At 36.2% G+C, this 27983-nt stretch overlaps 1 protein-coding gene across 4 annotated transcripts in view; it reads right to left on the bottom strand.

Annotated features, from left to right (window-relative positions):
* LOC149709963 (uncharacterized) overlaps positions 1-27983 on the bottom strand; it is a 176960-nt gene that overhangs the window by 11118 nt on the left and 137859 nt on the right. For all 4 annotated transcript variants that reach the window (XM_089858379.1, XM_089858387.1, XM_089858383.1 and 1 more), the window contains 8 exons: positions 27092-27343; positions 22939-23033; positions 16199-16335; positions 8972-9135; positions 5108-5281; positions 2346-2522; positions 1908-2003; positions 285-335 (listed from right to left, as the gene is read on the bottom strand). In XM_089858379.1, the coding sequence (XP_089714505.1) occupies positions 285-335; positions 1908-2003; positions 2346-2522; positions 5108-5281; positions 8972-9135; positions 16199-16335; positions 22939-23033; positions 27092-27343 (1146 nt within the window). The remainder of the gene's footprint in view (positions 1-284; positions 336-1907; positions 2004-2345; positions 2523-5107; positions 5282-8971; positions 9136-16198; positions 16336-22938; positions 23034-27091; positions 27344-27983) is intronic.

The following is a 27983-nucleotide window of genomic DNA, read 5'->3' as shown; positions in this document are numbered from 1 at the left end:
ATTCCATTTTAACTTTGGAAGACGACCTTCAATACAAAATATTGAATTTCAATCTGAAATTTTATTTTATTGGCTTAAAGGATTCAAATATGTTCTAGAATAAACCATCCATTCTGTTAGTTTTTTTAGAGGCAACCCTAGATGGAGTCCGAATTCACCACACCATGTAGAAGGCTAACCAACTCGCACTGCCTCTAGCGGTGGTTCTTAGCGCGAGGTAAATAACCCAAGAAGGTGACCTCCCCAACCCCTTACTTAAAAAATTTAATAATATTTATTCTTACCTCATTGAGAATACATTCATTTTGTAGATTGCATAGACAGGCAATGAAAAGCTGTGACAAAGAAAAGAAAATATATCAAAATTAGTCTTAGAAGTTCATTTAGAACTTAGACGGGAAAAATAATCAACAGAAAAAAACGGGAAACTACCCTCCCAAGGGCCAATAGTAAAGGAAAACCTCGCAGGTAAACTTTAATTAGCTTTCCCAGCTAGTCTATAGTCTTTCGGAGTGCGGCGAGATTAAAGGCCGTTGGCGGTCGCCTTTTAAAAGGCTAATTAATAGACTGGACCCCCGTGGATACAAATGGACTCTGGGGTTACCAACCATAGACGGAACGGAATTGGGACGTAGAGACAGAGCTCTACCCCACTAGTTTACGGTAAGTCAGGAGCTTATTATTTGGGAGTTACTAACAGCAATGCATTATACCGTGAGCGGCGTTAGCTCCTTTTTTAAGTACACATGGGGTTGAAAATTTTTTCCCCTTCTAAAGTCGTGATTCAAGACGATTGGAGAAAACGGTATTGACGTCACCATAACTATACCCCATCAAATTTCACTAGCCTCTGCCTGTATCTATATTTTTACCGGAATGATGTCCCCCCATGTCCCTCGCACTATCATTGGCTCTCACGAAAATGAAACCGCCCCTTTTAGCTAATGGGACTTTTCTTTCGTTACGTTTTAAACGGCAGATAAGAATCGAAAATTCCGCCTAAGTGCGCTGCGGTCGCATCGATAGAAAAATTAATCACCAGTGCCAAGCATCTGATGTGAACTTCGGTGGGAGTTATAAGCTTCTGATTAAATCAATTAACTTTTAGCGACGTGGCTGAGAAATAATTCCTCTCCCAGAGTCCCTGGACTTATCTTCACTTATTAGCTGGACAATATTTTATCCAACGATAAATGAAGGTTACCATATACCTACCATAAGGGGCTCAGTGTAAAGTTAATTGAATTTGGTTTCAAGTAAAACCATTATCATTTGAAAGGGATAAATGGAAATGAGTTAGCTAGCTAAAAAAAGGTTTTGAAGAATTTTTCTATGTAAGTAGTTTTCAGACGAGGAGAATTGATACCATTTACACCAGGAGGCCAGGCAGTAATTGGCGGACAAGTGCAGCACCGAGTAGCTTTGTCTCCTGGTGTAAATTGTGTCAGTCCTTCTAGTCTGAAAACTATGACGTAAGTTCCTAAGTAATTTTTGCTTCATAATGCTAAAAATTGTATCGAGGAAGGGGAAGAATTTGAAAAGAATGAAAACCCCTTTATTTTTGGGGTATTATAATAGAAAGTTAAAATGAGGCGAAAACGGATCCGAATCTCAGATAAAAATTGGTGACAAAGAGTTGCGTTGAACGAGTTTCAACCAGGGACAAAAATCGATGGATTCTTTTTAGCTAGAAGTGGACCGTTGCTTACGCTAAAAACACCCTTGGGCTCTCGTCTCATGGTTGGCCTGGGATCCCATAAAGAAAAGCAAGTGTCAACGGTTATAAATTTCGAGATGGGATGCCCTCAAAAAACCACAGGCGTAATGTGACACCTTGCCACCAGGGAGGGGTTAGAGGGGGTAGAGAATACATATTTTAAATTTTTTTATAAAAAATCTAAACTTACGTCTGTTATCACCGCTAGCCTTCGAATGAAAAAGACTTCGGTATGTAAAAGCTCCCATATGGCGTCCTGTTGGTTTCGGGTACGTTTGGACAGCTCCTGGTTGGTTGAAAAAAGTTTTTTCACAATGAATAAACTTAAATAGATAGTTTTCACTATTAGGGCTACAGAAAATTTCTCCCCCTCTCTCTCAGCTTAAACTTCAGTGCAGTGTTGTCAGGCCCTCATTGTGAGTCAAGTTGGTCAAGTACTGATTCAAACTGTGAACTACTACTATAGCCTTTCTTTGTTCAATCTCTTGACTCACCAAGGGCCTGGCATGAGGTTAGATGTAAGGTGATTAGAAAATATGGTAAAGACAGAGAGAATAATAACAACGAAAAACATTTGGCAACCTTTGTTAAATAATAATAATTGACGATAAAATAATATTGTGCTTACATGAGCGTTGCTAACGAACTGACTCCAATGATCTTCGAGATAAAACGGATCATCCCGAGGATTCTCAGCATCCGTAGATGAAGAATGATGAAAATTTAACAGTCCAGATAACTCCGGGATGCCAAATTGCGAGTACTGGTTCAATAAGTCCGTTAATACATCCATCTTTTCACGCTCCTGATAAATAGAATTATAGAAAAACATTAATAATCGGGTTAAACAATTACAACCGTTTTAACAACAGCTCCAGTCGCCTGAAAAATGTCATAGCCTTGAATTCAATGCACGTTTATGACACGCGGCAAAGAGGCCTTTACATTATAGAGGTAGTAGGTATTATGCCTATACGCGCTGTCAAACACGTGAGTTACTTCTGTAGTACAATAACATCACTCTAAAACGCATTTATAATACGATAACAGATTCCCTATAGCTAAGAAACTAACATAACCCATAGCTGGAACTTATTTTATATTCAATATATTGGATTTATTCCGTTATGGGTCTGTCTAGCCAAAAGGAACTAAATAAAATTTAGGAGCATCAGAGTGGCTGGACTTTTATCGCTTGCATGTTTCGACCGACGGGGTAGATACCCCAGAGTGCAAAGGCAAATGAAATTTAGGGAAAGTGTGGCGGTAAGGAAAGGAGCGTAAGCGATTTGCCATTATCAGGTGGAAAAATTGCGAATGAATACTAGCATAAGTTTATATAAGAGATGTTCCATAGATGCGACACCACCTACACTTCGTAATGCTAGAGACTTTCTGCGAGCTATGACGCGAGAATTGACTACACTCGGTTGTGCAGTCCATCTTCCTATTTAGTCTGTACTAAGCGCTTCACGAGAATGAATCTATGACGTTTAACCTACGTCCTTCGTGACAAGCTCTCAGTAACCAGCTGTGACAAACTTATGGAACATATCTTATGAACTTCAGATACTATTTTAAAATATTAATTTGAAAACGGCGTTTCACATTTGCCAAAACGTTCAAAACAGTTTCAAAATCTCTAACGCGAATACAGATTTATTGAAATCGATTTTTTTAGTTTGTTTATTAATTTGTTGTTGTTAATTTAAATTGGCTGTTTTGGTTATCGCTACTACGGAGGTATTAAGAACTAATGACAAACCTGGTATCCTCCCTGATTAGAAACTACTAATTACTCACCCCATGTGTTGTAATTGACATGGCGGCATTAGGCAAGAAACTAAACAATAATTCGGACAAAACCTCTTTAGCTATCGTTTCCATAATTAATTCAAATTAAAACGAATAAGACAATAATAATAATTTAACGAAACTTCTATATATAGATAAGCTAACATTATATATAGCTTTGAATTTAATATAATACAAATATAGTCTTAACTGTTGGAAATAGCGACTGTCACATTCCGTAGCAACGACATTGCTCTCATTTTAACTCGCTATGGAAACAGCCAAAAGACCGACCGACCGCGAGGTACGGTTTGTTTTTTAAAAACACCTGCCACAGGGACCCGTAATCGGAGCAGAGCACCTTCATTTATATGACGTCACGGAACAAAATGGAGCGAGCGCGGCGCTCTCCCCAAACAATAACTAAACGATTATATTTCTATACTCATAAACACCTATAGTTTTTTGTAACTGGGGTTTTTTTTTTCTAACCAGCCGATTGAATTCATCCATAAATATGCCAGAAGAGAAAATTAATTACCATAAATATTACTCAATGAAAAATGAACGAATCATATCGAGATATGACGGTCGAAGGTAAACGGAGTTGTAAAACGTACACGTACGATGATAGTCAGTGGGTCGGATAATTATTAAAAATCCTGACACTTCAGAAATATTAAAATTTAAATTAAAATTTGCATAATTTCAACTCATTTATTGTTCTTCGTCTGAATCGTCTCTATGGAATTTAGTATATGTATCCCTACGCGCTAGTTTACGTCTAATTAACCTTTCACTATGCCATGGAATACTTTAAACTAATGTCGAATAAAATCCAAATTTGTCTCTGTAAATTCAAAAGATTTCCATGCAGGTTTGAAAAAGTTTCCGTTAATGTCCAACCCCACGATAATCCCACATATGTATTTGCGAAGATTGCTTTGAAATTTTAGTTGGCACTGTATTATTGGAGATACGAGGGTTGTTCAAGCTTTGTTAGTAATGTAAAGCGATATCGTACAATTACAATCCAACTGACAAGCCCAGGAATATAGGTTAAAGTGAAAATCAACAAATTCATTCAAAGTCACGAATGCAAATATATAAATATATACACATTTTGAGGTCAGGGACAGCTGATTTGAAGTTTCACTATATTGAGAGCTTCGTATGTCAAATTAAGCAAGATCATAAGTTTATAAGATATGTTCCATATAAGTTTGTCATTGATTACAAACTGGAGATTGTCATGAAGTGGATGAGGTAGGTCATAGATTCGAGGTAAAGCGAGGGAGGCCTGGTGAGGCGCTACTGTCAAAGGCTTAGTAATGAAGACTAAATAGGACCTAGATGGAAGTCCTGCAAAATTAACCGCCGATTGTAGGACTTCAATTCTCGCTTCCGTCATTCTGCTAGAACTAGCTCGAGCTGTAAGTCTCTAGCATATACTTATGAAACATATCTTATATGTACCTTATATACCTCGAATTATCGTAGTAAAATTAATGATAACAAAACTTGGTAGTTTATATATAACAGACAGTACAAAGTTTGAAATGACAGACACGGAACTTGAATACTAAAAGTACTTACCGTTTTGAATGGATTTGAGAAAATGGAACCTCCTTTACGAGCTAAAGGTGGCCGTCTGGTTTGACTGCCCGCTGGCTTCCATGGGCTATCCGTGATGCCGATGGGTCCGAATGCCACTTCAGCGTTGACTAGTTCCTCGGCCGACATCAAGGCGTTACGACGACCTCTTTGACTCTAAATGAATGAGAGGAAAAGATTTAACGGAATTAGTCGTGATTATCTAATCTAGGAGACAATGCAATCAATTCGAAATACACCCCCTTTTCCCAAGTCACTATACACGTTTGCTTTCGTTGGTTACGCGGTACTTGAACGTCATTATCTATAGGTTGACAAATCGGATGTCGACAAAATGACGCCTTTATAAGACAAATAAAATTTGCTAATTATGCGCACCGATTATTTATTTCATTTTAAAGAGGAGCAAGTCACTATCTTCAAATCATTTTGTTTTATTACTTGCAAGGCACAAGTCCACTAAATTTGAATTTTTAAGCAATTTTTTTTGAAGAAATTCGAGGTTTTCAAGCAAATTTTTCTGCGGATTGTTTAAGATTTTTAAACAATTTTTCTGAGGAATTTTTGAGATTTTTAAAAAAAAATTTCTGAATAAATTTGACATTTTAAAGGAATTTTTCCAAAGAAATTTTGAGATATTCAAGCAATTTTTTCCTAAGTTATTTGAGAATTTTAAGCATTTTTTTCTGAATTAATTTGAGGTTTCAAGTAATTTTTCTGAATTAATTTGAGGTTTTAATTAATTTTTCTAAAGAATTTTGAGATTTTCAAGCAAATCTTCTAAAGAAATTTGAGATTTTTAAGCAAATCTTCTAAAGAAATTTGAGATTTTTAACCAATTTTAAAGCAATTTAATTGATAAACTAAATTATCCCTGTCATTGTGAATCATTTAAATAATTTTAATCACCTGGATTATCGGGCTAATCTGTGAAGTGCTCGAGGCAACCTTTACCATCCTTTTAAACCGCGAAATTCATCAGATGAAATTCCCCAATGATGACGATACACTTTGTATTACACACCTGCATGTTATATTTCGCGAGCGTTTTGGAATTCCCCCTGATAATTAATTACAATTACTCTAACACCGCTTCATTAGGGATATTTATTATATTTTCATACTGCATATTGCATACAAAACAATAACCCTGACAATTAGATAAACGAGGGGGTAACCACTCTGATATTCTTGTTAAAACAGTTAAAGGTACATCGAATATACAGGCGTGAGTGATTAGCCCCTCGAATAACATATTATAAATAAGAGAAACTCACTGAAATTACTGGCGATGTTACAAGCATATTGTAAAATGCGAGCTATTCGCTTAACTTGGAAAACTAAGCCTAATGTAAATGTTTTTGTTTAAAATGAATAATAATTTTCGTACAAGGCTTAGGTAGATGACATTGTTAGTTTAAGGGAATATAAATTGACGAATATAGCGCGTGGTTTGGATAGAATTTATCACTACGTAATAACAATACTATAATAAAACTCCCTAGGAACTCTCTCTCTAGCTGGCTATAGCTGTTAAAATATTAAATAAATTATAAATAAATAAAATGACGTAGTACATTTTTCACGAGATTTATTAGGGCCAATAAAAATGGTGCGTAAACTATATCTAGTACCCTATCGTAAAATCAATTTTATTAACAGAAACCCATAACCATAATTTAAGGATAGTATGTGCAATTTTGAGTAGAAAATGTAACTTCTACGTCAGTTTACCCAAAGGGTAACAGTTTTCGAGGTATGATTGTAAAGAGTATTTTACGGATGACCCCTTAAAGTTTAATAAAGAAACTGATTCATGACATTGATTTCTAATTTAATTAATTAAGGGGTCATCCCTAAAACACTCAAATCAAATCATAACTCGATTTGAAACGGTGTCCCTTGTGGCAAACAAAATGTCATAGATAGAAGTTACATTTTGGACTCAAAATTGATTTCCCAAAGAACATCCCTCTTAATTTATGCATGAAGACTTATCAGAAACACCCTGTATATTGAGTGCACTTTTTTCATTAACTTCTTATACTTTTACTACAAACTACGAGCGTCTGACACGATATAATTCAAGAAAAGAACATATATATATATATATATATCTAGCTAGCTATCTGATAACGATTTTCACGTCCCATAACAATAAATGATTACCAAGGTGATATAAAGCGAAAGAATAAAACCCAAAAAATATTACGGGTTTTAGGCATCTAAAGCCTTCAAAATGCTTCACAGAAAGAGAGAAAAAAATACAGATAAAACTACATAACATTTTCACTACAAGAACGTTGAATAGGAATGGCTTGAATCACCACCGACCGTGGTTGGGAAAAAAATTGTCCATCCAGCAAAAAGAAAATGGGTTTTAAAATTTCCTGAGGGAAATCTACAGAAGAGGGTTTTTAGAGAAAATTTTTCTCTACCCAGAAAAAAAGAAGGGGGGGGGTATAAAAGGCACCTAAGGTTATTTCTCAATAGCCTCTAATATTGTGAAAACCATAAAGATGTCATTACTCTATTACTCTTCATGTCGTAGTCCTGAGGTTTCATATTATACCATACTAACAAAACCCTTCACCTTCTATTTAGAAAGATTTTGATTTTGATAATCTACTACTCGAGATTAAACCAAATGGGTTTCATAATCCTTTGGAAAGTAATTTTAGGTAATTTAAAAACTAATTCTCAACTTCTGAATATCATCCTAAGTCTATAAATGCATAGCATAAGTTTATAAGATATTCTCCATAAGTATGACACTACCTATACTTCGTAATGCTTCTGAGAGACTTGCAGCTCGAGCTAGTTCGAGGGAGAACGACGGAAGCGAGAATTGAAGTCCTACACTCGGTGGTTAATTTTGCAGGACTTCCATCTAGGTCCTATTTAGTTTGCATTACTAAGCCTTTGACAGCAGCGCCTCACCAGGCGTCTTCGCTTTACCTCGAATCTATGACCTACCTCATTCACTTCAAAATTACAAGCTCCAGTTTGTAACCATTGATATACTTATGGTGAACATATGTAATGAACTTATGTGCATCGTATCCCTTAATACCGCGTACATGGTAGACTCGAGCCTCTACCCTTGTACAAAGGATGCATTATCATAGCTACCACCCTTTCGACTCACATACTTATGAAGAGGTTTATAGCCTTATGGTATCATTGTCTTTACCTAGGCTCAACAGAAAGGAAATACCTAACGTCTTCCGGTAATGGTTCATTTGCTTAACGGGAGTTTAGAACCTTTAACGACAATGAGATAAAGTTTTAGTGGTAACCTGAACTTTAATGAATTCCATAAATACACCTGAGCTAGGTCTATATCGCCTATTTCAGTTTGTTGAGTGCCTTTCAAGCAGGGTTATTTGAAAACAACGCAGATTTTATGTTTTTTCTGCTACTATTAAAGCAGAGTATAAGCTCGAATGTTTTTACTAATAAAAAAGGCTTGATCAAGAAGTGATATCTAGTTTATTAGGGAGAAGGTATAGGATGCCTAAAAGTATTCGCGCGCCATAGTCCCTGCAGTCCTCCTTTCAAAATACAAGAGGGGGGCGGACGTAAAAGGAGGCCGGGCTATTTCGCCTCCTCTCCTCAGTCGGAAAATACGACTGTAATTTTCATCATTCGCGTCGCGCTGACGTGAGTTTTCACAAACCAATGAGATGCTTTTTGTAATTTAGAGGCTAGGATTAACTCCGGATCTACTATACGTTTGGACTGGAGATAAAGCTAGTTCTAAATGTGGCGAATTTATACCTTCTCCCTAATAAACTAGATATCACTTCTTGTCTTGATTGAAAACGTAGCTTAAAAAAGACTTACCCCAGCCGCTGAAATTTTCTTGGTAGGTTTATCATCTTTTCCAAGTAAAGATGTACTTGTGCTATTGCTTCTGGAAGCGGGTATCCTGACGTTGGTTGGCGGAGCTCCCGTACTTCCCGTACTGTTGGCTCGAGTTATAAAAGCGTACTCCGATGAATCTCGAGCTAAAGAAACAAACAATGGCAAGAGAAAAAATAGATACAAAATAAATACAAACTTTCTCATTAAAATCATCTTTATATAAGATATAAAAAACTATCGTATAAAAAATAACGGTAAAGATTTATCATTTTTCTTTAGAAGCTTACATGTATGTTATGTTATTTTTAAAGAAACCATAAGTGACATAATATCAATAAGTATGACATTTTCTTAAGGATTGTTTGATGCTGTAGGGGTTTTGAGTTAAAATAGAAACATTAACAAGCCCTGAGCAACTCCAACTCCATTTTCCAGCTCTGATTTCGTTCTTAATTTGCTCTAAATAACATCATAAAATTCGACATAAATTGCTCTGGATTTAATTCGTATACACTGATCTGTTCAACTAAAGGGTCACTTATTCTTATTACGTTATTTTATTAAAAGGAACTGATATTTTTCAAACCCTCGTTAGTTTGGAATCATTATTTCTTGGTCCAACATCTGTCATTTTTTATGTTAGTAAAAAAATGAGGTATTGGCCAGTACCAGAAAAGTATGAATAAAAATGAGTTCTGGATTATGGGATATCATTCCAATAATATTCGAGTATACTAGCGACTCGAGAGAGACTGAAACTATAGTGAAAGGAAAACGAAGCGGAAGATAAAAGCTGGCCCTAGGCCTTTGCTATTTCATCAAGCTGTCAAAAAATACAGATTTATGGATGAACATTTTTTTGTACGTCTTTTCAATGCAGAGCGTAATGTCTTTCGATGGTCTTATTTTGGTCGCGAGAGAGAGAGAGAGAGATAATGATATAATTGGAGCAGCTAGTTCTCACGCTGATTACATACATTCCCCTTTACGAATAATAAAAAAACAGCTCAAATTGATTGTATTTCAATAGACCAAGGCTTAAATATCGGTGCTAAGCCTAATTGAAATTATAAATAAAACGACTTTGTTTGGACCAAGGCCGAAAAAACAAACGATATGTGAGAGGTTTATGCATTGACTGAAGTTCAGATATTGCAATTTTTTTTAACTTATTTTTATCCATTTAATCCTTAATATCAAATTCAATCAACTGATTTTACTGTTAGTCGATCTATTCCCTCTAAATTAATTGATGTTTTTTCACGTGCAAAGCAGCTATAACTCGTTTTTTTTTTTGGTTAAATTCTAGAGCTCTCTATAACAACAAGGAATCTAACTAGGCCTACCTCTTATTTCATTAAAATTTAAAGGGAATATAACACTGAAGCCGTTCCAACTCATTTAATAACAAAGCACTTCCCATAGAGCCAAAGACGTTTTGTACGATTTAGGTAAACGTATGGGATTCAATTCTACGTAAAATTCTATGGGATATTTTTACTTCATTATTTTAGGTGTGAACACATCCAGCCGGATAACTTTTCAAAAATACTTATTTTGCATTAAATGAGTCTTAAAAAGAGGGATATTTTCCCGAATGCAAATATATTAAACCGACTTCGATTCAAAAGCTCAAAGTGTTTCAAACGATAAGAGAAGAAGAAAAAATGTAGGCCTATAAAAAATATATCGAAACAAATTCTTTTCCATTGAAAATCGTTGAGCTTGGGACTTCCGGGCGGAACAAGAGCGATAACATTACCTTGGCCAAGTATCCTTAAATCCTTACGCTTAAAAAGAAAGTTGGTTGGTTCGTTCTTTTCTTCGTGACACGACAAAAAGCGAGAAAAACTTTTGAAACCGCGCGAAGACTTTCTTGAGAAGATAAGAGGGTATATCCGTTTCCTAAAGTATCCGAAAATACTTTTCTTTCAACTGAAAAATCTAGGTGCTCTTATATATATATATATATATATATATATATATATATATACCCTGGGCTAAAAACGTCAAACACAAAGACTTATTAATCGATCCTCCCAAGGGGCTAAGCGCTAACGAATTTCGTCTCAGCAACAAAATAAAATGGAACTTCCTACCTAAATTAGGCGAATTTTGTTTCGAAATAATAGAATTCGTGATTTTTTAAAAGGAAAATAGAAGAAGGTATTTATTTCCTGTAAAATTCTCTTATTTTTCACGAAATTTCACTAAACATTCACGAAATTTCAAGGGATTTCACATAATTTTCAAGGAATTTCACATAAATTTCACTCAACTTTCACTTAACATTCACTTAACTTTCATGGAATTTCACTTAACTTTCATGGAATTTCACTTAACTTTCATGGAATTTCGCTTATATTTCACATTTCATGGAATGTCACTTAAATTTCACATAAATTTCAAAAACAAACACCCTTGAATTCACTCACAACTTCAAATCCCAAATAAAAAAACCAACGGTAAAGCTTCCGAAATTCAAAACAATTCAACCGAGAGAATCACAGCAGACAATTTCAACAATTAACTAACATTCACAGAATAGCAAGACCTTTGAATTGAATCGTAATTGATCGGTATTGTAAAACAGATCGATATTCGTACTATACAATCGATGCAAAGTAAACTTTCCAACTTTTAAAACCGAACTAAGAAAACTTTGATAAAACGCATCCTTTTTGATTTAGAGAGAGAGTAAACAACTAGAGATAGCGCGCAATTCTAGAGAACCTGAAGCCGTACGTGGCACGTACATGCACTTCCCAAGATCTTAACAGGAAGTGAGGAAGTAGAATCGTAAAGAGTCGAATTTATCTGTAGCAGGATGATTCTTGATATTGCTCGCGAGGAATCATCGATAGTTTATGGCAACAATACGTTTCTAGTTCTACGACTTGACTCCGTCCGTCCGTCCGTCCGACCGACCGAAGGTACACACTTCGGTAAATATAACTTTTTGCCTTAGGAGCGGTACTTCTACTGAGTCAGGGCAACCAAGGAACCAAATAGAAAATAAACGATACTACGGGCTATAAATAAATCCAGGCCACGCTTACCAGGAGTGGACGTCGGGGGGCAAAAGGGTGGTGCTGGTCAGTTAGGATATACCGGCATAGTTTGCTTCAAGTGTAGTTTACAAACTGTAGTAAAAAATACTAGATCCGTTTGTTTATATTATTGCAAGGATTGCGTGCAATAAAGCTTTGGTGAACTGTTTTCTTTTGGATATTCGAGACTCTAAAGAAGGCATTGGAGGGTGGGTAGTAATTATTTGAAATACGTCAGAGACACGTGATCGAGGAGGGGCGTGGTTCAAAGAAACTTAGTACGTTTTATCTCGCGAAAAACAAGGACTATAGGTGTCCTGTCCCAACTTCATGCGGAGTCTATGGATCTTGGCGTCACGTGGTGCCTGTGACGTACTTCAAATAATTTTTACCCACCCACCAATGCCTTCTTTACACATCCTATTAAAGTTAAGATATTTCATTAATGATATGGAAATTCTGTAGTTATATTGGCTTTCCTCAAATAGCTAACCCACTCTACGGAAAAAAATGATTGAATTCGTTTTATTGAGTCATTGCAAACTGCTCTTGAAGACATCGTCTTGAACTGAACTATAGAGTCTCTATATTAAGGTATATTATATAACTTGTGTTTATTTCGTTGTGTTTTTGCTTAGAAACTTCGAAAATTGGTGGGATAGCTCGGAAAGAACACGTAAGAATCGATTCGAACCAATTTTAAGACCAATTCACTTGAGAAATACGAATCAATACAGGCAAAGTTAGTATTTTCAAATGATTTGTTTGGTTTACAAGTTTTAATACGTTTCACTATAAGAACCCAATAAAGATCTGAGAACGTACGAATTTCCTTACGAAATGAGTGTGTTCTAATCTTGGTGAGAATGTAGGTTCCGGGGACTTATTTAAGGTCTTGATTTCATCCTAATTGTGAGGGGACAAAATGACTATCAATTAACGTACTCCTTTTGAACGTTGAAAACCTCAATAGAAATAAGGAGACAAAAAAAAACCCAGAAATTCCCAAGAATCGAGTCTAAATTCCCTTCATCCATTAACGTAAGGTTAATTCGTTAATTAGGCCTAATTAAGAGTGGGAGTTTTTGAAGGAAAAAAAAGTTAAAAAGAGTAAACCGAAACTTTTCCTTTGGTTGTAATGCAATATACGAAAAAAAAAAAAAAAAAACCAAGGCCTAGCTAGCAAGCACTTAAGCCTAACATTAACGAATAACGAGACTTTTGGAATTTGAATTCTTTTGGTAAACTAGCGAGAGAATTAAGGCTCTATTTCTAGTGGTGGGTCGGTGTAAGACGACGTTTGCAGCAACTTTTCGGGTCCCTTAACCATGGTACCATGACGACCATTGGTTCATTAAATTAAAAGATGACGACACGACCCGAGACTAGATGACAGCGTCGATGTATCTAAGGTCCCAAAACGAAAGCGCAAAACTATATAAGACTCTCTCTGTACTATCCTAGAAGAGCTGCCAAATGGGTATGGTTTCACCTTTCCCATACGGAACCTAGAGTTACAGTGTCATTTTTATTTGGCGGGAATTGTCCTTTTTACTTTTCCCGCCTTTTTATTTTTGGCGCCAGAATCCGTTGGTTAGTGCAAGAAGTGATATCTAGTTTATTAGGGAGAAGGTATAAATTCGCCTGCACATTTCCAGCTTGCTTTATCTCCAGTCCAAACGTATAGTAGGTCCGGAGTTAACCCCGCCGCCTCTCAATTACAACCAGCATCTCATTGGTTCTTGAAAACTCGTGCACGTCAGCGCGACGCGAATGACGAAAATTACAGTCATATTTTGCGACTGAGGAGAGGAGGCGAAATAGCCCGGGGCCTCCTTTTACGTCCCCCCCCCTTGTATTTTGAAAGGGGGACTGGGACTATGACGCGCGAATACTTAGGCATCTTATACCTTCTCCCTAATAAACTAGATATCGCTTCTTGGTTAGTGTATATCGCTAGAGAGAAATGCTCTTCCGATAATTGAATAGCGCGCGAGACAAACTTATCCCGCGTGCTGAAGCGGATCAAGTCTATAGATGTGAGAGTTACCCAATGGGGAGACTTTCAATAAAGAAAATGGCTGGAATTTCTGTATTTTTTTCTCTAGAAAATCAGAGAGGGCTTCAGCAATATTGACCGTGGTACAGTGGACGGACCTTTATGGACTAGATATATAGTTACTAAAGAAAAGACCCGTAGTGACGTCACAACTAGTTCTTCCCTTGAACTGTATTCTTCAGGTAAATCACTATAAAAAAAACGCCTCTAACTCTCTAGACGTATTAAGATATTTCAAGATCGGTCCCAAACAAAACTATATAGCATCATTGGTCTATTTTCGCAATAAATTTCGATTAAACTCTAGCAAGATTTGCAATTTGAAGGTTTATTTCGTATTTTAGGTCAAACCGTCTGCGACTTTTAGGCCTTGGCTTCGATAAATGGTTTGCGAAAATTGTCTTCCGTTCTTTGGGGAAACATTTCGATTGGTTATCGATTCTTCGATGCTTAAAATGGGAACAACGCGGGGGGGGGGGAACTTAAGGAGAGTCTGCTATTTCTAGCTTTGTTCGAGATTTACCGAATTAGAAATTCAAAAGATTAGTTTTCGGTTTAAATTTCGTCCAAGCGATTGATCAATGAATGCAATTTCTCAAATGGTAGGGAGTCCCGCCCACTCTTTATTGGAAGCCATGCAGTATGTCTAAAATTCAATACTAAACGAGTTACGAATAGTTTTGGGTGCTTAAAAGTTCATAAAATTGAAGCCTATGACCATTTTTCTTAAAGTATGAGTAAAGATGAAGAGAGTATGGATCATTTTCCTCTTCTCTCTCTCTCGCTCCCTATCCCCAAGTCCGGTTCGATGGAGGCAAAATCTTTGGCGGGAGAAGTTGCGAATTCAATAAAGGAGTAAAGAAACGAAGGTGTAGGACATTAGCGAGAAAGTTGCGTCAACGACGTTGACAAAATTTGACGTACTTCAAGACATTTGAGAGACAAATTAACATTTTTTAAAGGAAATTTCGCGAAATCAGTGATAGATTTAATTTTAGAAGTAGGAATGGAGAACAGAGTAATCTGGGCGCGCGTCAAAGTCCCTTACCCCCTTCCACGGGACGGAGGGGTATGAAAGAAGAGGCGGACAGAGATAAAAAGGACGAATTACGTTTTTTTCGCCGTCCCCGTCAGCAACGTCATCAAAACGTAGTTTAAGTGAGCCAATAAGATCATTTAAACTTTTAGTTACGTGTTGGAGGGAGGGGCTCTATACTGGGTGAGTCGGACTGAAGTAAATACTAACCGTTCTCCATTCCTACTTCTAAAATTAAATCTATCCCTGGCGAAATAAACACCATTCTTTAGTTGATTTATCCAAAGAAATTGCGCTGAGTTTGATTATTTCAACGTGTGTCAGTTTTTAGAGCAAAATTTTGAAGACAAATATCAACCGGGTGAAGTATTAGACCCCTTCAAAAAGGTCTGGAAGTCCACTAAAAAAAATTTCATCGTTTTAGATTCAACCATAAATCATTTTTCGAAGTCATCAGCTATTCTAGAATTTTATCCGAAGATAATCCATTAATACAGAAGAAGCTTAAAACAAGAACGGCAAAGGGATCATCCGGGATCTAGTCTTAACACTTTCACTGTATTCACGGTCTAACCACGAACATATTTCATCAAATATTATACATAAAATTGGGAAAAGGGAAGGAAAAATTTGCCTAGCCTCTATAAGTACACCAAGGGTTAAAAACCTCCCTAGATAAAATTTAAAATTTCAAGAGCGAATATTAAAATTTTCCAAAATTAACTAGCTTACAAAATTTATGCTAATTTTTTCAAGAAATTCTCATGGAAAAATAAACCAAAAAGTCCGTTGGAATTAACTGGGGTCAATGAATTGGGAATGGGCTTAATTAGAAAGGGCGGGACCCTGAGTTTAAAAATAGATTAATTATCCAATGCCGAAAAACTCTGGGAGTCTCAACAAACAAAGTTTCTAATGTGAAGCAACATTCGCCTTATCAAGGAAATCTATAAATGGAAGTAGTATTGTATTGATACAAAATACTGCTCCGTGAACAACATATACTTGTTGTTACTGATTAAAACAAGTCACTGAATAACAATAAAGAGAAATATACTGACCTCTCACGTGCAGGTGATTGCCGCCGAGTCGAAAAGTTTCGAACTGCAATGACAATGGAGTGTTGCTGGAATCGAGGTAGACATTGATGTTGTTAGAGTCGATTCCTCGCCGATCTAGCAACGATTGTAAAGCGCCCCTGCAAAATACGAAATACAATAGGTCAGTGGTCAGCTACACATTCGTTTGAATAACGAACAAAGAGACAAAGACAAAACAATAGCAACTACACAAAGATTATACTAAGCATAGACTTTGCAACTATTAAGGGGACCGGATGTAATTGTTTAAGACGCAAGCATTGAGCTTTAGGGGAATACATCTCAGGTCTTTGAAATTTATTTTTGTGTGACCTTGATATACCAGAAAAATACGGATCCTAATTCAACAAACATTAAAAAAAATCTAAAGATTTGTATTTACTGGTTAAATTAGGATTTTGTGATTAAAAGAATTTAATGAAGCTAATTTCAAACCCCTGTTGTTTTTAAAAATAAAAAATAAATATCAAAGGGAAGCCAACTTACAGGCGAAACGATAACCACGTATTTCCAACCTACCCCTGTAGAAATGTTTCTGCCACTGCGCACCAAAGTTCAGAGAGAAAACACTTACAGGGGCAAACATAAGAAATTGCCCAAAATATCCGTACCCAATTCTCTCTTAGAACTTTGCCTATCAAACCTTGTTTGGATTACATATTCAGCAAAGTGAAAATTATTTTTTTAATTTTAACCTAATCGTGCATTAATTATGGCTAAAAAACGTATCAGACGCAACTTTAAGGTTGCACTATTTGAGTAAAACGGTGAAATGATTAGCTAAGTTTCAAAAACTGAAGAAAACGAAAACCATCTACTAAAAAGTCACTTAGTAATCTTTTTCTTACTAGAAGTTTTCATCTAATGAAAAATTGTAAGAAGACGTAATTATGTAAAAGAACCCATTTAAGACCATGAGACATTCAAACACCGAATTTCGTGTTTTCTCCTCCCACTCTTTCTTTCCCTTTTGTATCGTGGCCATATTGGCAAGAATAAACCACCATGTGCAAAAACAGGAACTGGTTATAATCTAAGATGGCAAAATCATACGTCCTTAGATCTTATATAGGTTCTTGGTATACATGGCTCAATCCAGCCGTGAAATTATCTTTTTTGATAAAAAAAAGGGCTTGTTTTCCAAAAATTGGGAATCCATTTTCATCACCCACTCTCTTAAGCTAATACCTCTTGAATGAGAAATAAAAAAAGCCATAACGATGGAAGATTAGTTTCTCCTTATTCTTTCTTCATTCGCTAACGACAAACTTAGAAGAAATGATCCCTTATTGTTAGGCTGTTAGCGATTTTTAAAACCTTTAAAAACGTAGTTTCTTTTATTTTTTGAAGGACGGGGATTTTAGAGTCCTTCGTTAAGCCTTGGAGTTGAACATACGCTTCAATGAACTTAATGTTAAATGATATTTCTTGTTCCAAAGGATTAATAATCGATTCAAGTTTCCCGTGAAAATGTTTAAATATTAAATTAGTGCTATTAAAGTGTTCCCTCCTAAAATGATATCGCAATTTTCATTAAAATCAAGATAGCAATTAAAAAAGTCTAATTGATCTAATTTCTAGAAAAATAAAATTAAGAGAAATAAAGTATGGTTAAGATTAAATAAATAATTTTTGTGTCTGTAATTTCTAATTAAGCACAAAAAATAATTGCTAATTGGCCTTATTCCTATTCAGCGCCTCTGGCGGAGAGTCTGGAAACTACTCTATACCCATAGAGACTATGTAACTTACGAAAGTTCACAGAATCACCGCCAGGGGTAATTTACAATGGTAAAAATGGAGTTACGCAATAAATCTTTAAATTACAGTGGTATTTATTAAATTACGAACACATCTCTACTATTGAGATGTAATCAATATTCATGGGCAAATAGAAATGATTCATGTTTGAGTGTATTTTTGACCCAAATGCGACCCCTTTTCCGGCACACAAAAGAATAAATATTAAAATCAAAATATATAGAGAGAGAAAGTATGGAGTAAAGTAGTTCAATGTCGTACGTTTCAAAAGCACAGATAGGTCTTTGCTATCTCATCACGTGCAAAACAAACCTTCAACGTGCGCCTAACATTACTCTATTCAAAACTGGCTAGCTTACGAAAGCTAGGAGCGAGACTAGCGCGAATTTTCTATCAAAATTGTCTATTCAGATTAAAGCCGGTAAGGAATATTAATCCACGTGGAATTTTGCGAAGAAAGATGTTTTAAATTTAGGTATACCAAATATTTTAAACTAATCTTCAAAAGGAACCGCAAAGAGATATTTTAATGGAAAGTATAGTAAAGTTTACCTTAAAAATGAATGAATGAATATAAATAAACAACGAACAGAAATGAAACCATAGAATTTGAAAGTGTTCTGAAAGATGTAAATAATAACTACGGAATAATTTTAAAATAAATGGTAATATATACAAATTAATACCAATAAATAAAAGTGGTTATAGATAATTCTGAGCGAAGCGTTTGTAACTTATCTCGCCGCCATTTTCAATATGGCTGCGGATTAAAACGCTTGTTTTGTTTTGAACATTTAATATCAAATTCTGAACAAAACTAGATTCAGAATCATATATAGATCAAGAGATAAAATGATCATTAAATGGATTAAATAATTTGGATTCGATTTTTATAACTTTCGTATCATTTTGTCCAACAGGTTTAAAGTAAGACTGCTAAGCTTTAAAATTCAAAATTTCAAATAAATAAGAATATTCAAACATTTCTTTTTTTTTTTTGCGGCTCCGATCTTGACCCATTTTTTCATTTCTTTTACATCTAAGCTTTTGATATATTTCCTTAAAAATATTATTTTGATTTGAAACGAAAGAGCGTGAAGAGAGTGAAAGCTTGCATAGCTCGCGTCCCAAATCGTCCACCCAAAGAATATATGGACCAACGCCTCCATACATTACCAAAAAAATGCAACAACAACAAAAAATAATAATAAAAAAAACCCACAAATTATTTTCAATTCAAAACCACTCGTGAAAAAAAACGTTTGTAAAATAATTTCTTAGTAGAAATAAATAGATAATAAATCTATAATAATTATAGTACATTAAGTTCGCCCTCATTAGAAAATAAGCACCGAGAAATTTGTGGGAATAGACTATTCCATCAATTACTTATAGAGAAACCAATACACAAGGGCCAGGCACCAACCAAGAGGTAACTCCAGACAGAGTTCCCCCCAGTTCACTACACGCTGCAGGAGGGTAGCCGACTCGCGCTGCCTCTAGTGGACGGTGCTTCCTGGGGCCAGGGAAATAACCACCCCCGCCCCTATAGTGTTTGCTTCTCTTATGGAGTTAATGGAATAGTCTATAGATGGCTTTTATTTACTTCATTCTTGACTAGGTTTAGAAAGTAAAAGTTTTTATAATGAGAATTTTTCTTTCAGGTCCTTAAACCTTACCTCTGATAGTAATTTTGATATTACGTAATAAAACAAATTGAAAAGACCATTAGAAAGTCACGGTATGGTTTAATTTAAATAAATTTATATAGAATAAATTAAGTAAGATTTCCCAATTTCATTACAAAAAAAACCCCCACTCCAAACATAAATTGAAAACGGTAGCCCGGACGGCAAAATGGATAAACATTAAAGTTACTTTTTCGACTCAAAAATCACCCAAAGAACATATCCCCCTTAACTTTTGATATACCTTTCATAAACACCCTGTATACAGGTATGATATATTTAAAAAAAATAAAGAATTTCGGGTCTAATGTAAGTCTTCTGTAACGGTTTCTTTCTTGGCATTAAGGCTTTCTTTATATATATATATATATATACAGGGATAGATAGACTTTTTTAAGACGGAATTCCCAACGGTTAATATTTACTTCAGTCCGACTCATAGACGAGTACATAGCCCCTTCCTTCAACACGTAACCAAAAAATTAAATTTTCTTATTGGCTCACTAAAACTACGTATTGGTGACGTTGCTGACAAGGAGGGCCAATAATACGTAATTCCTGTTTACATCTGTCGCTATGACTACGACCCCTCTTGCGTTGTACCAGAGCCCACTCGATCCGCGCTCCCGGACGCTGCGCTGCTCGCGCTATATAGCGCGAGCAGCTTACGTCGTGATGCGCGTGATCGAGTGGGCTATGGTTGTACAGAAAAGCATCTTTACAGGGGTTCAAAATGAAGCTGTCTAAAAGCAAGGGCACGGAAATTATTCGGGAATTGTTTTTAATAGCAATTAAGAGGTAGGGAATTTATTGCCGGTGTTTTGGATTTGGAGTACATCTGTAAAGGGTGAAAAGTGTTCGCTAATTCTTTCTAAAGCCAATCATGTCTACTATCCTCATAATTTTGTAAGCGAATTTGATGAAGTTAACCAAGGCTTAGTGAATGGCCAGGAGTTTTGTGAGCTTAGTGTTTTGTTAAAACCTGTTCGTGTTGTAATATCTATGAAGGCTTTTAAAGCATCACTACAACTTCATCAAAGAGAAATAAATCGTATTTCAAAATGTGTTTTGATTTCAAGCCCTATGTCTTGTGTTACTTCCATTTTTAAACAATGTTCTTTCAAAAATTACAATCGGAGCCCAATCCATTCCAACTTGGCAGACGACGTTTATTTGACCCGGATATACATACAACGCCATAATGAAAATAAGACCCGCCTCTTCTTTCATACCCCCCCCCGTCACGGGTAAGGGGGTCGTGGACTAGGACGCGCACCCGAATAACCCTGTTACCCATTCCGTCTTAAAAAAGTCTATCTATCCCTGATATATATAAAAACCTCAAAAGTTTTTTTTTAAAAAAAGCCACCAATTTTTAGAATCGACCCAGAAGCGACTTAAGACGTGGCACACGTAGCAAAGAGAGAGAGGGCCAAAACCAAAGGGATCGATAAATCATTGAACAACTCATTAAGGGTTTTCTTTTCGACGACAAAATACCTTCTCCATCAATTTCGCTTTTCATCCACCCCCTCTTACCATCAAACTTCCTAAGCCAACGAAAGAAACCCCTGGAAACTCCACCAAATCTCGACTTCATCCAATAAAGAAATTGTCCAACCGTTTGTTGGGAATGAGGTTTTTGAAACCATATCTATAGAGACTATTTCATTTTGTACGGGGAGTTATGATTGAAAGGGTTTTTTTAAACCCCCCCTATCTGTTACCGAAGATGATAGCAACAAAATGAAGAAAATAAGTTCCCTGACGTCAAAATAGTGAAACTAATTAGAAATTAGGTCCATTTTCTAATTACCTAACTTTTCCGTGACCGTTTAGGTCTATTTTCAAATTCACTAATTGTAAACCCAACTTCTATTTGACCTTTAAGGTCTATTTCCAAATTACCCCAACATTTCCATGACCTTTAAGGTCTATTTCCAAATTACCCCAACATTTCCATGACCTTTAAGGTCTATTTCCAAATTACCCCAACATTTCCATGACCTTTAAGGTCTATTTCCAAATAACCCCAACATTTCCATGACCTTTAAGGTCTATTTCCAAATAACCCCAACATTTCCATGACCTTTAAGGTCTATTTCCAAATAACCCCAACATTTCCATGACCTTTAAGGTCTATTTCCAAATAACCCCAACATTTCCATGACCTTTAAGGTCTATTTCCAAATAACCCCAACATTTCCATGACCTTTAAGGTCTATTTCCAAATAACCCCAACATTTCCATGACCTTTAAGGTCTATTTCCAAATTACCCCAACATTTCCATGACCTTTAAGGTCTATTTCCAAATAACCCCAACATTTCCATGACCTTTAAGGTCTATTTCCAAATTACCCCAACATTTCCATGACCTTTAAGGTCTATTTCCAAATAACCCCAACATTTCCATGACCTTTAAGGTCTATTTCCAAATTACCCCAACATTTCCATGACCTTTAAGGTCTATTTCCAAATTACCCGACATTTCCATGACCTTTAAGGCCTATTTAAAAAATTACCCGACATTTCCATGACCTTTAAGGCCTATTTAAAAAATTACCCGACATTTCCATGACCTTTAAGGCCTATTTAAAAAATTACCCGACATTTCCATGCCCTTTAAGGCCTATTTAAAAAATTACCCAACATTTCCATGACCTTTAAGGTCTATCTCTAAATTACCCAACATTTCCATGACCTTTAAGGCCTATCTCCAAATTACCCAACATTTCCATGACCTTTAAGGTCTATTTCCAAATTACCCAACTTTTTTGTAACATTTTGGGTCTGTTTTCAATATGCTTGACATATCCTTGACCTTTGGTGCCTACTTTCAAATTCTCACACTGTCCCTAACCTTTTGGGTCTTCTTTCAAATTGCCCAACTACACTGTCAGTAAACGCATTTCATAACCTCAGGCGTCTTAAAACAACAATGAACTGAATAAATTATGAATGAACCATTAAAAAAAAACAACGCCAAGGCTTAGGAATCTTAAGCCAATTTTACTTGTAGCCCATGGGGTAAAGAAAAACTGCCTTTTCCATTTCCACGTACAAAGACAACAGTCAACGATACCGGACTAAAGTTAAGCTAATATTTTCATAAGAGATATAGGCCTTTGCATAATAATAATACCCAATGCGTAACAGCGAAACTAAATTGTACTGTTGTACAACAAAAAATGCTTCAAAATTTGCTACTCACGTAACAATTCAAAAATTTTAACAAAATATTAAAAACTTACCCTAAAAGAACGCCTTTAGCCGCGGGTAAGAGTTCATAGTGTCCTGGTTCATCCCACTGATCAAACGTGACGCTGAACAACTCTTGACTGGGCATCTAAACCAATCAAAATCAAGGATTTTATAAATTAATTTGTCATTACGTAATATGAATTTATCTTGCTAAGCCTAACGTACAGAGAGGAGCTTTAGGGTTATTTTAAGAGCTTTATTTCGGCAACGCGAGGCGATCGAAAGAAAGGGTTAACATTCATCTCGAACGTGCATTGGGGGAAAGAACTATTATTAGAATCGAAAAAGAAAAAGTAAAAAACACATTTTATAAAGACATATAACGATAAGCCTATTTCGGGCCTAACGTCTGTCTATTTGGCATTGATTAATAAGCGAGGCTCACTAACCTACAGTAGTAACGGTACAAAACGCCGCGTGGATTCATAAAACAATGGGACCGATTGGGTATAAAAAAATATTAGAGGATATAAATATTTCAACTGCGGCTTTTAATTCGATTCGAAAATCAGTAGGAATTTTCTCGAATTCTTTCGTTATTATGACACTTTTTAGTTATAAAATTAGGAATTTAGCTTCGGCAATGAAGCATACTCTGCATGGAGTGAAGGTAGACGTTCACCTTGATAAACCACGTGTTTAAAAAATAATATTGATAGTTTCCTTGTATGTTTCGTTGCATATTAAGTGGACTCATTATAGCCTAAATCCATTCTTGGCAGCACCAATAGACCATTTTGATATTAACTACGAGGGAGTAAAACTCTCGCCTTCTATCACTCTTTTTAGGCGCAATTACTGTAGGCTTTTCGTGGCACGAAGGTGCGGAGTGATACCTTTAACTATAGACCTTTACGACGTAAAAAAGGGGTAGTCAAGCCTCAGTCTCGGGACATACATTGCACTCTCATGATACAAAAAGACTACAGCGCAGGCGCCAAAAAGCGAGATAAAAGGCAAAGCTTGATCCCTGTGTCTTTCTGGCCCTCTTAGTTGCATCGAAATGGTCTATTACGCAATACGTCATACTTCTAACTACCGTATTACTTATGATATATCGAGTTAAAACCGAGGGGCCAATCACTCTGTTGTAATAGGCACAAATGTACTAAAGGAATTATAGTACGTCATACTTCTAACTACCGTATTACTTATGATATATCGAGTTAAAACCGAGGGGCCAATCACTCTGTTAACTTGTAATAGGCACAAATGTACAAAAAGAATTTCAGTATATAATATTTCAACAACCGTATTCCCTTAACAGTGCTAAATGAATACTAGTAGTATAATCCTTAATTGGTGGTGTACAGAATATCTGAAAGTGATTACCCCCTCGATTAAAACAGTACACAGCAATCACGTAGGTAGGTAGGTAGGTATAGTAGAGATGATGATGATGATATCCAACCGAATTGAATTTTCTAAAAGTTTTGAATTGGAAAGAGGGTAGGTTGGTTGCGTGAGACAGGTGGGAGCCGGGGGTAATTTTCTATTTATAGACCGATTCGGTTTTCGAGATGTATTTTCGTCTTGTGCATTTTGTTCCGTTTCTACCGACGCGATTGGGGGGGGGGGACCCAGGCTTGCTTCTTAAACCCAAACCCCTAGCTCTTCAAGTCTTTTTTTTTTGCAAAACTCTTCAGCAAGGTCTCAAAGAGTCGGGAGTTTCACGCGTGAGCGACCAAGCGAATTTTGGGTTCGCATTCCTTAAACACGCACGAATGCAGTCTTCTCTCCTAAACTTCTAAGCTTATGCCTTTACGATTTTACAAAATTCATTTTCAAACGTAACGTTCGGCCAAGTGGGGTGACGTTGGGTTAGGGTTAGGTGTTTGTACATACGTATAACAGACGTTTGGTTTGTCTTTATCTCTATGCGAATTTTCTAGATTCAACCATGCTAGAATTTTAAGGAATTGAAGTACTTTTCTAAAAGGGGGCGGGGCTCAGAATCGTCTGCTTCATTGATATAGAAGGTTGAAACGCGGAACGTTGATGGGACGGTATGTGGACGCAAAGATGCTAGATAGGGCTTCAAAGTTACCAGTCCTGCATCAAATTTGGTCCAAGTCACTGTTTTCAAGTTAAGATTGTACATAGTATTTTACGGATGACCCCTTAAAGTTAATTAAGAAACTGATTAAGACAATGAATTCTAATTTAATTAAGGGGTTATCCGTAAAATACTCATCAAATCATAACCTGAAAACAGTGTCTCTTGTGACAAACAAAATGGATATAGAAGTTACCTACATTTTCGACTCAAAATTGATTTCCCAAAGAATATCCCCTTACCTTAATTTATGGTATGCAGACTTATCAGAAACACCCTGTTTGTATGACCAGTCTATTTTTAGAAGATTGTTTATCACAGTGGACATTTATGACGTATTTCCTGCGTACGCGTTGAAGGGTGTATATTAGGTATCGGAAACTCGAGACAAACCGGAAACGTACACCATCATAAAAAGAATCTCTTAATCGATTATTTCTATACAATGTCCATCTCATGATGAAGTCCTCCATCATTTCCTTATCGAGTTTCCACCACCACATCAGCTATAAAGGGAGACTCTACAACGGGGAGTCCATTTATTTCTCACGCGAATGCTCTGAAAACTTTTCCGTTTTCCATTTACAAAGTTCAACCCGAGATTGACCTATAGTCACAACTGGGCATCGCACCTTGGGGTGAATTCTATAACTGTTTGCAGTACTAAATCCTCAGCAATCAACCTGAACAAACCTTGATTGTCTTGACGTGGGACAAAAATCCAGCACAAGGGCATGCATGCGCCTTGGCAAATAGTTAAGCAGCTCTAATAGAGAGTATAATGATGGCGGAACTATTTATCGCGTATGTTTGTTCGGTTTAGTAACCTTGCTAAGTTGCTATAATAAATGTTATTTTTGATGTTGGGAAGAATCATGTTACAATTACCCCGCCCGATTTGTGGTAGCTGGTACACTTCTCTCGAATAGAGGTATTATATACTTCTGATCTAATTTAATATTGCTCCGTGGTAGCAGAGCACTGGGAAACTTATATCCGTATTTATACGACTTATGATTTCACCCATTCACCGGTCACTAAAGACAATGCTAGGCGGCATGCTACCCAAGACAATTTTATTACTGGAAAGAAAGTAGACTTAGCAAAGTGATACTATATTCTTTGGATTGCGGTCAGTCTCGATTCCAAAACAAACGGACGCTGAGAGTGAAAATGTGGGGTCGCCATTGTTAAAGACACTCTGGCATTTACTTCAAAGGTATTTTTTTTTCGTTTCGTTTTATCTGGGGATGCTATTTTATCTGGAATCTGGATTAATGGATAACTGTGTAGTGTAAAGGCGGGGATGATTGCTTAACCAATAAAGAAAAGAAAAAAGAGGAGAAGCCTGATTTCCTTTTATTACGCTATAGGTCTTAAAATGTCAAAGGTTAAATGTCCTAAAAAAGGGGTAATTGGTTTTCAGGGGATTTGTTTTTTTATTATTTTTGACACAATGTTGAAGCAGACGATAACATTATTTACTGTTATTATCGAAGACCCCGTAGTCTAGTGTGGGTGTTGTTTATGAGACAGGGTGACCTTTTCTTGACCCCAAAATATGGCTCAAAGAGATAGGCCTAGTAGGTTTAAGTTTTAAATACTGAAAAATGTTTTGTATATTATATCAAAAACTTTCTTTTATATTCAAAAAAATTAATGATATATTTATACGCTGTTATCCCTTTTAAAATTGTGAGACACTTCCTTCCTGATATCATAAATTCATAAGATATGTTGCCATAAGTTTGTGACTGGTTACAAACTGGAGTTTGTAATTTGTGAGTGAGGTAGGTCATAAATTCGAGGTAAAGCGAGGGAGACCTGGTGAGGCGCTGTCAAAGGCTTAGTAATGCAGACTAAATAGGACTGCAAAATTAACCACCGAGTGTAGGACTTCAAATCTCGGTTGTCGTTCTCGAACTAGCTCGAGCTGTAAGTCTCTTAGTAGCATTACGAAGTATAGGTAGAGCCATACTTATGGAGCATATCTTATAAACTTATGCTGATATGTAACGAACATATGTCACCATGAATGTCAAACTTCAAATTTCAATAACAGATGTGAATAGAAATTGAACCATTACCTTTTGAGGCTGTCTTGATTTTCCTTTTTCGTCAAAGGAATACTGTTGTTGTAAGTTAGGTTGGGCTGATTGTGGCGACGCTGGTGGTGGTGCCAGAAGGATGCCACCTCCTGGTGCCGCGGAATTAGGACTACAGGGACTAGTCTCGGGTTCGGATTTGGCCGAGTCGAGTTCATGAGACCGCCTAACCATCGATGTGTTGCTGTTATTGTCCAAACAATCAATTTGCGTCAGACTCTTGCTACGATGAGCCTACAAGAAAACGAAAAATATACACCATGGTTAGAGATTTATCCTCTTTCTTTATTTTTTCATCAATTCTTCTAAGACTAGGTCTAGATTATGCAGCGTAATAATATGGTAATACTGCCATGGATTAGGCCTAACGAAGTAGTTGTGAAGGGATTTTTTTTTTACTTCCGTTCTCTATGCTGGTTAGGCTTAGGATATTAGGCTTAACGCTGGTGAAAGTGTGGGACGAATGTTCAGTACTTTGGTATAGATTATCGTTCCTTAGAAGCACTCTTACGTTAAAAGCGATTATGTGTATGACAGGTGGATGAAATGATGCCTCGAAAGAACGGAATTCCCTACTATAATATTAGCTATACCAGCTTCTTTACTTTGGGATTGTTACTATATACAGAAAATGGGGATTTATTAGAAATAATCTTGCAGATTGTTTTTGGGGTATTAGAAGTAAACTAAGTACTTTATTTTGTAGTTAATCTTTCCAAGAATTACAGGGCCTAGTTTGGATAGATTCATTCGTTTAATTCTACTTAAAATTAAGTTTATTTAATGGTAATTTAAATTAAAAATATAGAAAGGACTTCAGTTTGCAGAGAATGCTACTGTTTGCGTTGATTCACAGCTTATTTTTCAAAAAATC

Source organism: Phalangium opilio, unplaced genomic scaffold (genome assembly GCF_054372755.1).
Source record: "Phalangium opilio isolate 3A_F unplaced genomic scaffold, DU_Popi_V2 ptg000011l_1, whole genome shotgun sequence".
Taxonomy (NCBI): domain Eukaryota; kingdom Metazoa; phylum Arthropoda; class Arachnida; order Opiliones; family Phalangiidae; genus Phalangium; species Phalangium opilio.
This window is presented reverse-complemented; position numbering and strand designations above follow the sequence as displayed.